This window comes from Heliconius melpomene, chromosome 12 (genome assembly GCF_056956725.1).
Source record: "Heliconius melpomene rosina isolate 202511_hmr_F chromosome 12, ASM5695672v1, whole genome shotgun sequence".
Taxonomy (NCBI): domain Eukaryota; kingdom Metazoa; phylum Arthropoda; class Insecta; order Lepidoptera; family Nymphalidae; genus Heliconius; species Heliconius melpomene.
The window spans coordinates 9697080-9713599 of record NC_140400.1 but is presented as its reverse complement, the minus strand read 5'-3'; the positions used below and the strand labels follow the sequence as shown (position 1 = coordinate 9713599).

Below are 16520 nucleotides of genomic sequence, written 5' to 3'. Positions count from 1 at the left end.
TTGACTCGTGTCCGAAACTACCGACTTTCTTCCGCTATTTGATTGAATTACTTGAAATGTTTCCCTTAAACCGACGACCGTAAATACCCGAACGTGCCTCGAGGCCTTTTACTGTAAAACAAGATATAAAATACAGTGTTTACGTTTTGTATTAGTTAGTTATTTTCGCTATATATAGGTTTTATAGCGTCATTATATTTAAATTGTTTTTATCTCCTAATTCTAGGTAGACTAAGCGGGGAGGTGAATTTTGTCACTAAAAATGCTGTGTGGATTGGTCGGAAATTAGTGTTTTTACATAAAATTGATGATGAATTGATAATTTGCTATTCTAGTTTTTCAATTCCTAAAGTAGGCATTAAATTACAAGGAAATCGATACACTACAATGTAAGTATCTATATACACTTGTAAATGAAAAAAATAATAAACGTACGCTAGTATTTGTTGATATTTTGTAAATTGGTATAATTAGGTGCTTACGTTGGTAATAACAGCATTCACTTTATAAAGCCTGGTATAAAATAATAATTTGCGAAGTAAATACAAATCTGTGTTATTAAAGTTGAATTAACTAACTAGTGAAATATTTCTTGCCGTACAACAATAATTAGGCAGCTATTGTTGAATAAATTTTCCCAATAATTTGTAGACAATTTCATGTTAGTATCCTTTTTTTTTTAAATCTAAATATCCATCCATCCATTCTAATCCACATTCAGAAAGACAAAACAAATCATAGCGAATATATTTTGTTTAGGTTAGGTTTAGATGTGTTGTTTTCCTAAAGATCATTTTTATAGTATTATTCCAACCTTGGGAAAGAAAAATGATTTTTAGAAAACGTATAAAATTTTTAAAGTAGCGGAATTTAAACCCGTGCCTCTTAGAAACTATCCAAGCGCTCTGACCACTAAGTCATACGTTCTTATCAAGTTACGTCTAAATGCTTATACGCTTGTTGTTCGCGACAACCGACGCGCATCATCGGCTGTGAACTCGTCACAACATGTTAGAGACTGTTTAGTTTGGCAAAAAGTGACGTCATACCACTCTCGTAATTTTGAATGTTATTATTAGTGTCTTTTCTAAATTAATAGTGTTTTTTCCTTTGTAAATAAGTAATTACATTAAATAATAAATATAAATAGATTTGGGTTCCGTTTTAGATAATAATTTTCGACTTTATATCTTATTTGTATAGTTGTACTATGATTTGCCGCATTAATCGCTTTTTATATAATAGTAACTTCCGTATAGTAAATTTTATTATTAATTATTGTTTGTCATAGTTTTCTGTAACAAAATAACAGATTTGTATATTCCTAATGTGTGTAATTAATTTTAGAGAGAATTTTCATTGTAAAAACTCATGTAAAATTCGTCATCGTAACAGCATTTTTCGTAATTTAATAATAGATAATACTTAAATAGTATAATGTTTTATACATAGATAGATAGATATTTTTATGTTCTTTTAATATGTATAAATTGTAAAAACATCCGATTTTTAGTTATTAAAATATAAATGTAAATGTGTGATAATCATAGTAAAAATATTGTTGTAAATAAAGATAAAACGGCTCGGTGGCTCGCGGCTCTCGTTACCGTTTAGCTCCGCGCAACGGAGGTGCGCGTCGGGCGAGACAGAGACAGTCGGCAATCAACGGTGAGCACAACAGGAAGAAGATAGAATCGGAACAAGACACGAATAGAGCCGACAGTCACCGACCGTTATACAGTGATCAACATCTTGTTTCAATATCCTGTTTCAACATCCTGTTTCAGTATCTTGTTTCAATGTATAGCAAGAACGTCTCACAAGAAGGACTCACAAGAACGTCTCACAAGAAGGACTCCCAAGAACGTCTCACAAGAACGTCTCACAAGAACGTCTCACAAGAAGGACTCACAAGAACGTCTCACAAGAACGACTCACAAGAACGTCTCACAAGAAGGACTCCCAAGAACGTCTCACAAGAACGTCTCACAAGAACGTCTCACAAGAACGTCTCACAAGAACGACTCACAAGAACGTCTCACAAGAACGACTCACAAGAACGTCTTGGGGTCTCAGCATACTCCGTGTTCCCATGATCTGGAACCTATAGTGTGCAGGGCGTCAGCGGCTCATTCACTTGAGTTCCGCCCGTCCGGTACATCGTGCTGGTCCTTCGAGCTGGATCTGGGGACTCCTCACCGAAGCTGAAGCATCATCCGTCATCGTGCAAGTTATCGCAGTGCTCCGTCGCGCAAGTGCTCCGTCGCGCAGTACTCTATCGCGCAGTGTTTTCCGTCGCGCTCGCAAACGCATTCGCCGTCGCGTTTCGCATCCGTATCGACTGTCGCGCTCGCAACTGCGCTGACGTCACATATCCCGTCACGTCGTGAGTGTTTTGTGCATCCGCCTTCGTGAGTCTTCGTAAGTGCTCCATCGCGTAGTGCTCTCCGTCGCGCCGTGCTCCATCGCGCAGTATATTCCGTATTGACTGTCGCGCTCGCAACTGTGCTGAAGTCGCCTTACTCGCCTGTAGTCTTCGTGAGTGTTCGTGCATCAGCCTCTGACATCCGCCTTCGAGTGTTATCGTGAGTCTTCGTGAGTGTTCGTGCATCAGCCTCTGACATCCGCCTTCGAGTGTTATCGTGAGTGTTCGAGAACCTTCGTGCATCCGCCTTCGAGTATTATCGTACTACATCGCGCAGTGCTCTCCGTCGCGCAGTGTTCTCCGTCACATAGCGCTCTCCGCTGCGCTCTCCGCCGCCTCCGTTGGCGTCCGCATTGACTGTCGTGCTCGCTACTGCGCTGACATCTATCGCGCCGTAAGTCACGTCGTGAGTGTTCGTGCATCCGCCTTCGAGTATTATCGTAAGTCTTCGTGAGTGTTCGTGCATCATCCTCCGACATCCGCCTTCGTGTGTCGTCGTTCGTCTCCGAGAATCTTCGTGCTTCCGCCTTCGAGTGTCGTCGTTCGTCTCCGAGAATCTTCGTGCATCCGCCTTCGAGTATTATCGTTTCGTCTTGGTGAGTTTTACCAATTATCGTAGGTTTTTACTAAGATGCCTATCACAAGATCAAGAGGTCGATCCGAGGGATTGAGATATGAAGCCGACCCTTCATCTAGTCACACAGAGGTGACACACCCGCCTACGAATACACAAGAGGATTCCGAAATAGAAAAGAACTTAATAGTACCAAGTGACGAAAAGGAAGACTCAAGAATTATTTCAATTAACAAGGAGGAACAATTTGAAGGCACACAAATAAAGTCGACAACTTCGAAACGTGCAAACTCGAAGAAGTCTACGAAATCCAGACGTAGAGCAAGAAATGCTCGTGAAGAAATACTTCGCATCAAGCTTGAACTCGCGCAAATAGCTCTGGAAGATGCTGAATCAGATAGTTCAGAATCCCAGGAAGATAATATATCGAAAACCGACTACGTTAGCTCCTGGATTGAAGATAATGCACAAATCGTACAAAAATCACTTACACCATGTGCAGATGTTCCGAGGCAACCACATCCAGTGCCGTCATGCTATAGAATGCCTCAACATCCGAATATCGGCAACAATTCCGAAAATCAACAAGCAATACAGAGAGATTCAACAAAGGAAATAGAGGAGCTAAAAAAGGAAATAGAAAATTTGAAGAAAAGATGCGAAAAAGCCGAAACCGCTCCTACATCGTTGTGTATGAAAACAGAGGTACCTAAACCTACAATGTTACCTCCATCATCGTCATACAATTTTCCCGTCGCGTCCAAAGTCATCATGGATCTTCCTACATATAGTGGAGTGTTAAATGAATGGCTATCATACAGGGCCATATATGAAAACACTAAGGGATACTTCAATGAAGTTGAAAATACAGCCAGAATTCGAAGAAGCCTAACTGGAAAAGCATTGGAAGTCGTCGACACACAACTCATAGCTCATTCAAAACCGGATGCCATCATAGAAGAGCTTGAAATGAATTTCGGTCGTCCAGATGCAATCGCATATAGTGAATATGACAAGCTTCGATCTCTACCTCGTTGTGCTGACAATCCAAAGGAGATACATGCATTCGCCAGTAAGGTAAGAAGCAGTGTCAATCTGTTTCGCGCCCTCGATTTACACAACTTTATCACTGCGCCAGATATAACGAGGGCCCTTCGTGAAAAGCTACCATCGTCGTTATGTACCAGGTGGTACGAGGAACAAGCATCTATATTCAAACCAGACCTGACGCACTTCAGCGAGTTTCTCACCAAACAAGCAGCATGTCGCACACCTTATTCAACAGAGATCCCGCACTCAGAGCCTACTCGTCGTGTGATACATAGAACGCACAATACTACCGAAGAAAGGAAAACTAATAGATTTCATGGAATGGTGTTTTCACCAAGTACGTGCAAAATTTGTAACAAAGAAGGTCATCACAGTATTAGCTGCAAGAAATTTCAAGATGCCAACTCAGATAAAAGATGGGAACTCGCCAAAGAACACCGACTGTGCTTCAGATGCCTGCGGTTCCGACAATCAGGACATTCCTGTAAACCACAGAAGTGCAATATTAAGGGATGCATCGGTACTCATCATCGATTACTACACTATGATAAAAAGGAGAAATCAGAAATTCGAAATCAACAAGAAGAAAAGGAAACCGTGGCCAACGCATGGGTACCGTCAAAGGCGCATGCTTATCTTAAAATCATACCAGTCAGAGTTCATGGACCGGCGGGAGAAACCTCCGCATACGCTCTATTAGACGACGGATCAACTGTATCTCTCATAGATGAAGCTTTGGCAAAGGAAGTCGGTGCTGAGGGACGGCTGGATCCTTTAAAGATGGAAGCAATCGGGGATATAGTTATTGAAACGCCGGGATCAAGGCGTGTTACCGTGACACTTGCTAATTCACAGAAAAAGAAGATTAGCTTTACAGCTCGTACCGTTCCGCATCTTAATCTTTCCCCGCAAACAATTCGTGAAGAAGACTTAGCTGCCTGCGATCATCTAATAGATTTGAAGAACCAGCTCACCTACGACTCAGCCACGCCTAAAATTCTAATTGGTCAAGACAATTGGAATTTACTACTCGCCGAAGATGTCCGTATAGGACCGAAGAACCAACCAATCGCTTCACTCACGTCGCTCGGGTGGGTGCTACATGGTGCGCACAATAGGACATTGGGTCAGAAAATCCATTTCGTCAATCAAGTTACTGCTATTGAAGATAGAATGGATGAACAACTGAGAGATTACTTTGCCTTGGAATCTCTTATCATTAATCCGCGTCGGCCAGACTCTGATCCAGAAATAAAGGCTGAAAACATTTTGAAGAAACACACACACCGTTTACAAGATGGGCATGTTGAAACCACACTTTTATGGAAATCAGAGAACAGCATCATGGTTAATAATTATGAGTCGGCGCTGAAGAGGCTCATATCAATAGAGAGAAAAATTGATCGTGATCCTGAACTGAAAAGGAGATACACCGAACAAATGGAATCACTCGTCCAGAAGGGCTACGCTGAGGTGGCACCTAAAAGTATCTCTCCAGGCAGAACATGGTACCTGCCACACTTCGACGTGCAAAACCCGGCTAAACCAGAGAAGCTTCGCATTGTTCACGACGCCGCTGCTAAAACCAAAGGTATGTCACTAAACGATTTCCTCTTGACTGGACCAGACCTTCTTCAATCGCTTCCTGGAGTCATGATGAGATTTCGCCGTCATGCTTTCGCTGTATCAGCCGACATAGCCGAAATGTTTATGCAAGTCAAAGTAAGACCTCAAGATAGGGATGCCCTTCGCTACCTGTGGAGAGGACACCGGCGGGAGGGAACTCCTGAAGAATATCGCATGACGTCGCTTATATTTGGAGCTGCGAGTTCACCATGCACCGCGATATTCGCTAAAGATTGGAACGCAAAAAGGTACATCGACACGCATCCAGAAGCAGTGGAAGCTATCATCCACAACCACTATATGGATGACTACCTAGACAGTTTCCGAAGTATAGAAGAAGCTATAGAAACTTCCAAAAAGGTCCAACATATCCACGGAGAAGCTTGTTTCAAACTCTGCAAGTGGGTTTCAAATATCCCGAAAATAATAAATGAACTTGAAAAACAATCAAATATGACAGAAACTATTAACCTGGGTACCAAAGAAGAAAAGATTTTGGGTTTAATGTGGAGACCGTCAACCGATGAATTACGATTCAATTTAAAACTAGCAAGATTACCGCCCAGTTTATTAAAGAAAACAGCTCCTACGAAGAGAGAAGCTCTGAAGATAGTTATGTCACTCTATGACCCACTTGGTTTCGCTTCACCCGTTACTATTCGTGCTAAACAAATTCTTCAAGAATCTTGGCGAAGAATTATAGATTGGGATCAACATCTGGATGAAGATCTTTCCAAGCAGTGGGCAGAATGGATGCTACACCTTCAGAAATTGAAAAATGTGAGCTTACCTCGATGCTACTCTGGTTATAGTGATGCCACATCTGTACAACTACATATATTCAGCGACGCCAGTGAAACAGCCTACGCAGCAGCTGCCTACTGGAGGGTGGTTGCTCCGGATGGAAAAGTCCAAGTCAACATGATCATGGCTAAAGCGAAAGTAGCCCCGCTCAAGGTTATGTCAATTCCTCGTTTAGAACTACAAGCAGCCGTCATGGGAGTTCGCATAGCAGAAGCTGTCATAAAAGAACATCGTATTGCGCCGGAATGCAAAATCTTTTGGACAGACAGTAAGACAGTTCTGACGTGGATAAGAAATGGAGCCAGGTCTTATAAGCCATTTGTCGCACATAGACTAGCAGCCATTGAAGAATATACCAAAGTTGAAGAATGGCGTTGGGTACCTTCTAAGCTCAATGTCGCCGATATAGCCACCAGAGAAGTACCATCTGATTTTGGAGCTGATCATGAATGGTATCACGGGCCTGCCTTCTTGAAAGAAAATCCGAGTACCTGGCCTATCGAAAAACCGGTCGTGTCAAATAATACTGGTGAAGAACATACTTTTACCGTTAAAGAACTCCAGCTGAAGACAAAATTACGTGAAGCAATTCCTGATCCACAACGCTTCTCAAAATGGGAGCGACTACTTCGTGCCACAGCTAGAGTCTTGCAATTTTTAGATATTTGCAGAAATAAAAAAGAGAAGATCTTTTATAAGCGAACACGTAGAAATATGGAATCAGATCCTACGTGGAACAAACGAAGAGAAACATTGCAAAAGAAATCTACTACTCTACATAGCAAGAAATCTATGGATTCCAACAATTTTCTGATATTGGATTCGAAGTACATTACAAAAGCAGAAAATCTTCTCATCCGAACATCTCAAGAAGAATCTTTCAATGAAGATATCACAGACTTAAGATACAACAGGACTATTGCCAAACAAAGTCGCCTTCATTCATTACCCGTAGAACTCCGAGATGACATTGTCGTTCTTCGCAGCCGTATAGCCGCCGCCGAGGGAATAAAAGACGAAACAAAGAAACCACAAGTCTTAGATGGAGATAACTACATCACACAGTTATATATTGATTGGACCCACCGTTGTCTTCACCACAGCAGCACCGAAATAATAGTAAATGAAGTACGTCAACATTTTTGGGTAATTCGTCTTCGTCCCACCGTGAAAAGGATAGTTCATCAGTGCCTCAAGTGTCGTATTCGCAAGGCACAACCCCCACAGCCTTCTACGGGTGATCATCCTAAATCCCGTCTCGCTCATCATCGAAGACCATTTACATACACCGGCTTAGATTATTTTGGCCCTCTCACAGTAGTCGTCGGCAGACAACACGTGAAACGTTACGTCGCACTCTTCACGTGTCTTACCACTAGAGCAGTTCACCTGGAAATCGCCGCCAGCCTAAGCGCAGACTCTGCCATACTTGCATTGCGAAGATTCGCTGCACGTCGAGGATGTCCTTCCGAAATTTACTCAGATAATGGTACAAACATGCATGGAGCAGACAAAGAACTTCGAGAAGCATTCAAAGAAGAAGCCAGTCGTCGAGGCATCGCATGGCGTTTCATAACACCATCTGCACCATTCATGGGAGGCGCATGGGAACGTCTTGTTCGCTGCGTGAAAACAGCTCTATACACTATTCTTCGTGAGAGATACCCCCGAGAAGAAATTTTGGCTACATTACTCTGCGAAGTAGAATATACTGTGAATAGTCGTCCCCTCACACATGTTTCTGTAAACAATGACGACGAAGAATCTATAACACCCAATCACTTTTTACTTGGGGGTTCAGCTCGTCTACCTGTACCTGGCACATTTAGTGAGGACGACATCGATAGCAAAAAGCAGTGGAGACGCTCACAGATATTAGCAGACATGTTTTGGAGACGCTGGGTTCGCGAATATCTCCCTGAACTTCAACACCGGCGGGAGCCTCATGGTCGAGGCCCTACTTATGAAATAGGTGACCCGGTACTTATAGCCGACTCACAACTTCCAAGAAATACGTGGCCAAGAGGACGCATAGAAAAAGTATATCCAGGTGCAGATGGACAAGTGCGAATAGTTGAAGTACGCACTAAGGGTGGTCTTCTGAAAAGGCCAACCAAAAAACTCGTTCCGCTTCCAAAGTAAGAAGACGTCGTCGCTCACCGCGGGAAAGATGCAGCATCACATCGAGACCTGATTCTGCACGGCGGGAGAAATGTTCGCGACAACCGACGCGCATCATCGGCTGTGAACTCGTCACAACATGTTAGAGACTGTTTAGTTTGGCAAAAAGTGACGTCATACCACTCTCGTAATTTTGAATGTTATTATTAGTGTCTTTTCTAAATTAATAGTGTTTTTTCCTTTGTAAATAAGTAATTACATTAAATAATAAATATAAATAGATTTGGGTTCCGTTTTAGATAATAATTTTCGACTTTATATCTTATTTGTATAGTTGTACTATGATTTGCCGCATTAATCGCTTTTTATATAATAGTAACTTCCGTATAGTAAATTTTATTATTAATTATTGTTTGTCATAGTTTTCTGTAACAAAATAACAGATTTGTATATTCCTAATGTGTGTAATTAATTTTAGAGAGAATTTTCATTGTAAAAACTCATGTAAAATTCGTCATCGTAACAGCATTTTTCGTAATTTAATAATAGATAATACTTAAATAGTATAATGTTTTATACATAGATAGATAGATATTTTTATGTTCTTTTAATATGTATAAATTGTAAAAACATCCGATTTTTAGTTATTAAAATATAAATGTAAATGTGTGATAATCATAGTAAAAATATTGTTGTAAATAAAGATAAAACGGCTCGGTGGCTCGCGGCTCTCGTTACCGTTTAGCTCCGCGCAACGGAGGTGCGCGTCGGGCGAGACAGAGACAGTCGGCAATCAACGGTGAGCACAACAGGAAGAAGATAGAATCGGAACAAGACACGAATAGAGCCGACAGTCACCGACCGTTATACAGTGATCAACATCTTGTTTCAATATCCTGTTTCAACATCCTGTTTCAGTATCTTGTTTCAATGTATAGCAAGAACGTCTCACAAGAAGGACTCACAAGAACGTCTCACAAGAAGGACTCCCAAGAACGTCTCACAAGAACGTCTCACAAGAACGTCTCACAAGAAGGACTCACAAGAACGTCTCACAAGAACGACTCACAAGAACGTCTCACAAGAAGGACTCCCAAGAACGTCTCACAAGAACGTCTCACAAGAACGTCTCACAAGAACGTCTCACAAGAACGACTCACAAGAACGTCTCACAAGAACGACTCACAAGAACGTCTTGGGGTCTCAGCATACTCCGTGTTCCCATGATCTGGAACCTATAGTGTGCAGGGCGTCAGCGGCTCATTCACTTGAGTTCCGCCCGTCCGGTACACTTGTTACAAGTTATTTATGTTGTTATCATCTTTGGAGAAAGAATTTACCTAACAAAGATGCTATCTATGTATTTCACAGCCACATCACAATTTTTTTTTATTTTAAAGTATGAGATTTTTATCGATTTTTTTTTTAACATACTTAGTAACAATAATATAATCATCATCATCATCATCATCATCATCAACAGTCATCTTTCGTCCACTGCTGTACATAGGCCTTCCCCAATTCTCGCCACCACACTCGATCCTCAGCTCTTCGGACCCATCCGCTAATAATATAATAATATAGTATAATTATTTAATTACAATATTATATACCTATACTACAAAGGAGCTACCACTGATGATTAACATATATCAGACCTATATTATTGCTTTCTAAGATCAAAGCGATGGAAACGATATTGACAAATGAAGAGAATCGATTCTTGACAAGACCGCGGTGTTACTGGGAAGGCAAAAACGAGGCAAACGACAAAATAATCCCTTTTACATAATAATGAATTATGGAAAATTGACTTAAATAAAGTTTTTGCATATAAAATATGCTTAGTTAGCATATTTATATGCTTTTTTATACTTTTCTAACTTTACTATAATATAAACATGTTTTAATATGTATGAGGCCACCGTGGCGCAATAGTGGTACAAGCGAGTGACTATAAGTGCAACGTTTGTGGGTTTGATTCCCACTTGGGGAATTTAAATTTAATTTTTTCACTCTGTTGACCACGTCACCATTCAACACTAAGCTTCCTCTACCTATCCTGCTACATTCAAATGTATGCTACAGCATAAAGCTGAAGAAAGAAAACACTATTCTCACTCTCGCACTATATTCATGTAACTAGAAATAGGAAACCTATAATATAATATTTTTTTATTTTGTGGAGGTTGAACCCACAATCACCGCTTAAAATTTAAGTTACCTTTTTTTATAATTCTTAATTTCTTCTATATAATTCTTAATTTCTACCAAATATGAAGCCTCATTAAGAAAGCTTTCGATTTTAAGATGGAATTGCTTACATTCATTATTCTAAGAATTCCTAACGGTGAAATCACGTTATTAAATGAAAATAGCTGTCGTCGTTGCTCGTTCCGTTCTGATTAATTAGACTTATATGGGGTTCTCTTAATTAGACCATTAGGCTTTTAACGTCAGCTCTTCGTTTCCTTTTCTATATTGAGTGTTTAAATTAGCTTCATGCTATATCTCGCATATACGAAATTATCCTGAACATATTAATAAATAAATAATAATTCCTTCCCTCGAATGGGAATCGAACCACCAATCGTCGCTTTATAGTCATATCCTTGTGCCCCTACGCCACGACCGCCTTTTCTATATTGAAAATGAAAATAAATAGAATAATGCTTTTGATTAGGAATCAAACCCACAACTATCTTGAATAAAGACAGTCATGTCACTCCCAAATATGGTATTAACTTCTTCTCAACTGGCACGCTCACAACGCCATATATCAAGAATTCAATTCAATTCAACCTTTTCCTATAAAAGAATATAATAATACAAAAACTAGTAAGGAGAAAAGATATTCAGGTAGTACGTACAGGCTGTTTATTATAAGGTGCTTCCTTTATGTACATGAAAGTAATACAATTATAATTGAAATTAACTTTTACAACTACTACAATTGAATATCTAGAATAGAATTCCATTTGCTATTTACCTTTTTAAACATAATTACTTTTTTTACATATACTTTGATAGCTAAAGAAAAGTTGCTACAATTTTTTAAAGCTTTATTTTCAAATGTTCAATTTGTTTTAGAAATAAATTAATTATTCTTTTTATATTCGTAAATGACTCCTTGGCTGCTTCACGTTGAATTTCACCAGGTTCGGCTGAGACATTTACATATGTATCTACATATATGTACTCCTTCGACTATTTAGTAGATCAAGTTAGTAGTCGATATAGAGTAGGTTTTGAATACAAAGCAATTGCATGCGTTCAGAAACATATATATATATCTAATTGTACTTCCACTAAGCAATGGACATAGCAGTAGTATTGACGTACCACCACAGAAACTATGATAATATATTTAAGAAAAAATGGAATTAGCTTCATGCTTTATCCCGCATATAGCCGGGTAGGCAGAATAAAGCTTGTGTTAAGCTACTCCGTTTACCACTTTTGGTTTCTGCCTTGGTGCCAGAGCAAAGAAATGAAGATATTATTAAATAATAATTTCCGCCGATCTGAGTCGAACTCATAACCGTCGCTTTACAGTTACAACCTTGTACATCTGTGCCACGACGCCCTCTACTTAATAATGTCTATTGTACCCAATGTTAATAACGAAGCAACGAATGAAAATTTTAATGTTTTACAAAGTAAAACTCAAATACTATTAAGTATATTGATTTCTAACCTGATTTATATTGGGGCAATCAAAATATTTCAATGAATAGGCACTCTAGGTGTGAAGAAACAAAGACTCCGCGGTCAGTGCCGTCTGTCGGCCATTAATAACTTTGAAAACAATCGTGTACGTTTTGTGTGGAATTCAATTAATATCAATTTTGGCAACGATCAAGCAACTCAATGAGTTCTAAAGGTTGAAGCGATTTGTAATTATAAATTTATAATTTAGTTACGCGAAATGTTTTTTTATGCTTTATAAATATCGCGAAAATATTATATGAAAAGCTAAAAGAGGTACCTACTAGCTATCCAAAAATAAGTTCCAAGTCTGATTACTTTGTACTGTTCTGTTTTTTGGTTGTGGTGGTCAGAACGTGCCCGTTGAGCACCAATCCCATACGAAGTTAATTGTAAAAGTGATGACATTAAACTGAGAGAATGCAGTTGAGAGTCTAATTTGAACACAAAATCTTTTCATCCTGTCAAATACGAGCCAACCATGCTATATTTCGGTCTCATTATTAAATTTTAATAAATTATTTGACCTAATAACTTAAAGATATCCGATAATTGTTTCAATTATTAATAACTAGTGGACCCGGACGCGGCTACGCCTGCTTGAACTATAAGAATATTTATTAAATATTATATAATATATTTATTTTTATAAGTAAGAAAATATACCTAAGTTCATTTTGGGTGACGTTTTCTTGAAACAACAAAGAAACATTGCAAATCGGTGCTTAGCAACGACGGTTGTTATTAACATGGCAGAATAAATTGCATGTCAAATTAGAATGTACTTTAAAATATATTAGTATATATATGTAATGTAATGTTATATAGCCTAAAGCACTTCTGAAGAATGCAGCTTTCATACAAAACAAAAACATAGTAAATCGGACCAGTAGTTCCAAAGATCTTAGCGTTCAAACAAACAAACAAACAAACAAACAAACTCTTCCGCTTTATTATATTAGTACTAGTGGACCCGGACGCGGCTACGCCTGCTTCAACTATAAGAATATTTATTAAATATATTCATGAAATTATTTTCAATTCTCAATAGAATTAGTAAGAAAATATAAGCTCAAATAATCAAAAAGAATAATAAGTAGATACACATTATTAGAAAAAATTATCTGAGTTATTGAAATGAACTAACAAAAGGATTAAAAGTAACTAAAGGATAGGTATTCTTAATATTAGAAAAAGTACCTAAAGTTGTCCGTACGTGCGTACATAGATATCGACTCTACGAAATAACTAAACATTTCTCTCTATTAAGTAGGATAATTTTAGCGGACAATATCAAATAAAATAAGAAGAGAATCAAAGTGTATTTTAAATTAATTATAAACAACAAATAAAGTTCGAAAATATATGAAAATTTATAAAACCGTCAACGTCATCTGCCTGTTCGCGTCGGTCATACTGTGCCGCCCGCTAGGTGGCTAGGTCATTTGGAATCAGTGACATCTCCTTAATTATTTATTAGTATATTATACAGTAAACTATAATTTCAAGATAAAATGTTAAAAGTGACTAACTATTATATTAATTTTCATAAGGATGAATATCAAAACGTCGCGGTAGCGGTCGCGTAGCAACGACGGTTGTTATTAACATGGCAGAATAAATTGCATGTCAAATTAGAATGTACTTTAAAATATATTAGTATATATGTGTAATGTAATGTTATATAGCCTATAGCACTTCTGAAGAATGCAGCTTTCATACAAAACAAAAACAATGAAAATCGGACCAGTAGATCCAGAGATCTTAGCGTTCAAACAAACAAACAAACAAACAAACAAACAAACTCTTCCGCTTTATTATATTAGTATAGATAGATTATAGCGACTGATATTAAAACAATAAAACGTCGGTCAGTGCCATCTGTCAGCTATTAATAATTTTGAACCCGATAGTTGTTGGTTCGTGTGGAATCCAATTAATTTCACTTTAGGCCCGTTCGAGCCTTCAAAGGGGTTGGCATTTGTGAAGGTGAAATTTTGCGATAATGAGAACGAGAATAGTTTCAGATTTAAGCTGACTTTCCAAATACGATATGTACTATAATTAGATTTAATAATAATTGTATTTGTCTAATATAAGATTATTGCATTTTATTTATTTTGCAAATTTATTTATTAATGAAGAAAAACGCTTTGGTGGTATAGTTAAGAGTTTGAGAGGTATCTAGATGAGGATCTATTAACATCGATCATTTGATGCAACAATAATGTAATTGCACTTTTAAAAAAATATAATTATGTCAATGTATGTAGAAAGACTATTTACAAACTTTGATTGTCTCCTTGTAATTTTTTTTTAACTCATTTGAGTTTGACCTACTAATTAAAGGACATAATATCGTATTTAGTATATAATTTGTTTACGTTTCGAAAATTGTCTCATATTTTATTCGAATCTTTCAATTCAAGACCTTCACGACTACGCTACCTTTTACAATTCTTTATTGGATTAAAATGTGAGAAATATAATTTCAATAAAGTTCCAAGAGTTCCTTCTATTGACTTAATTGTCACTAGATCAAAGAAGTCTATTAAAAAGATATTTCATAAAGAAAACTATCTCTTCTCAGGCGTATTTAAAACAGCACTTAGTATCTAATATTCTTCTATTATTTTTTCGTACTTTTGTTTATCTATAATTTTTTGATAGAGTTATTTTTAATAGTTAAAAGATGCTACATTTTTTAAAGGAAACCCACAAACATCTTAACTCAGGTAATAATTTAACAATGACAATATAAAACAGAATTTACTTCATATTCCTTACTTTACACTGACTCACCTGTTATAGCCCAAAGTTCCTTCAGGCACTCATCTCTTGACCTCTGTATCGCAGTCCTCTTCTTTACCTCAGGTCCTGACTCCAAGTATTCAAATAATACAGCACCAACCAACACATATACCACTACCAGTATAACCAATCCCATTTGCGTGCAAGCTGCGCGCGCGCAACTCGCTGTTACACGTCGTAGTAAACCCGGCCTATCCCGTCCATCTAACGACACTACGGATGACATTTTAGTTTTAAACACGGATATATTTGACAGTCTCCATTTTTAAACTGCTTTATGTTTAATAAATTATTGTTTTAAATGTTTACTAAATGTTGTTTATGTACTTTAAGTTTAGAGTTTTGAGAGCATTTCATCTGAAAAGAAAAAAAGAAATGTGTAATATTACTTATATACACAAAAGCTGATTGTGCGGTTTTTTAAAAACGTTATTTGCTTATTATTACTTCCGTCTCATCATTCATCAAGGTGGATTTAATCAATTAGATAGATTGAAAAGCCTGATAAAAAATTTCGACAATAAACAGCAATACAAAAGAATATGTTTACATTAGCACAACCATTTGAATAACATACCTGCCCAATTTACTATAGTTATCCAATAATGGTTTTAATTATTCATTACATTTACTGAACACCTAACAACAAAATATTATTAGATATCACTACACCTTTTCCTCAAATGGTTGTGGAAATCGTTTAAAAAAATGTAATTTAAAAAAAAACTAAGTTTATTACTTACTTATTATTATTATAATGTATAATTAATTATTAATACACTAAAATTACAGTTATGACAACTTTCTTAAGCCATTATCAACTAAAACTATAAATTGAAAACACAACATTTTCCACTTTTGTTTTTACTAGTTACTAGTTTTTAACGAAGTATATATTTTCATATCAAGGGAAAAATTCGCTCTGCCAAGTTCGTAAACTTGTAAGCTCTGTGCCACGAGACACACAGCCGCGAGGGCGCGCAAGGTTGCACTGAGGCATTCCCGTTCAAACCTACAAACGGTTTTCCACAGTTTCTTCTACAGACTTTATGTTCGTGGCGCAAACCTGCGGGAAAGCCATTTCCACGTGGTTAATCCCATTTATTTTATCATGCTAGTGACATCTCTTGGGTGGTCGGTAAATTTAAATAGCGCCATCTGTTATAATGTATTATAAGAACGAAATGAAACGTTTAGTTAATGCTTTTACCATAAAATCACAGTAGCTTAAGCAAGGAAAATAAAAACTCTTTATGTATTGAAATAAACTAAAACATAATTAAGAAAAATAAAAGATAATCTTTAGATTAAATTTGCTATGTTATTATTAAGCAGTGTGTTTTTACTAAAAAATGTTTTATTTATCTACTTACAAAATAATTGTATTATTACAAAAATATT

At 37.4% G+C, this 16520-nt stretch overlaps 1 protein-coding gene across 1 annotated transcript in view; it reads right to left on the bottom strand.

The window, feature by feature from the left end:
- LOC146533798 (potassium channel subfamily K member 18-like) overlaps nt 1–16241 on the bottom strand; it is a 108985-nt gene extending 92744 nt beyond the window's left edge. The window contains exons 1-2 of the mRNA XM_085194465.1: nt 15863–16241; nt 15111–15476 (exon numbers count right to left, since the gene is read on the bottom strand). Coding sequence (XP_085050591.1) covers nt 15111–15345 — 235 coding nt within the window. The 5' untranslated portion in view covers nt 15346–15476; nt 15863–16241. The remainder of the gene's footprint in view (nt 1–15110; nt 15477–15862) is intronic.
- Between the last annotated feature and the right edge of the window lie 279 nt (nt 16242–16520).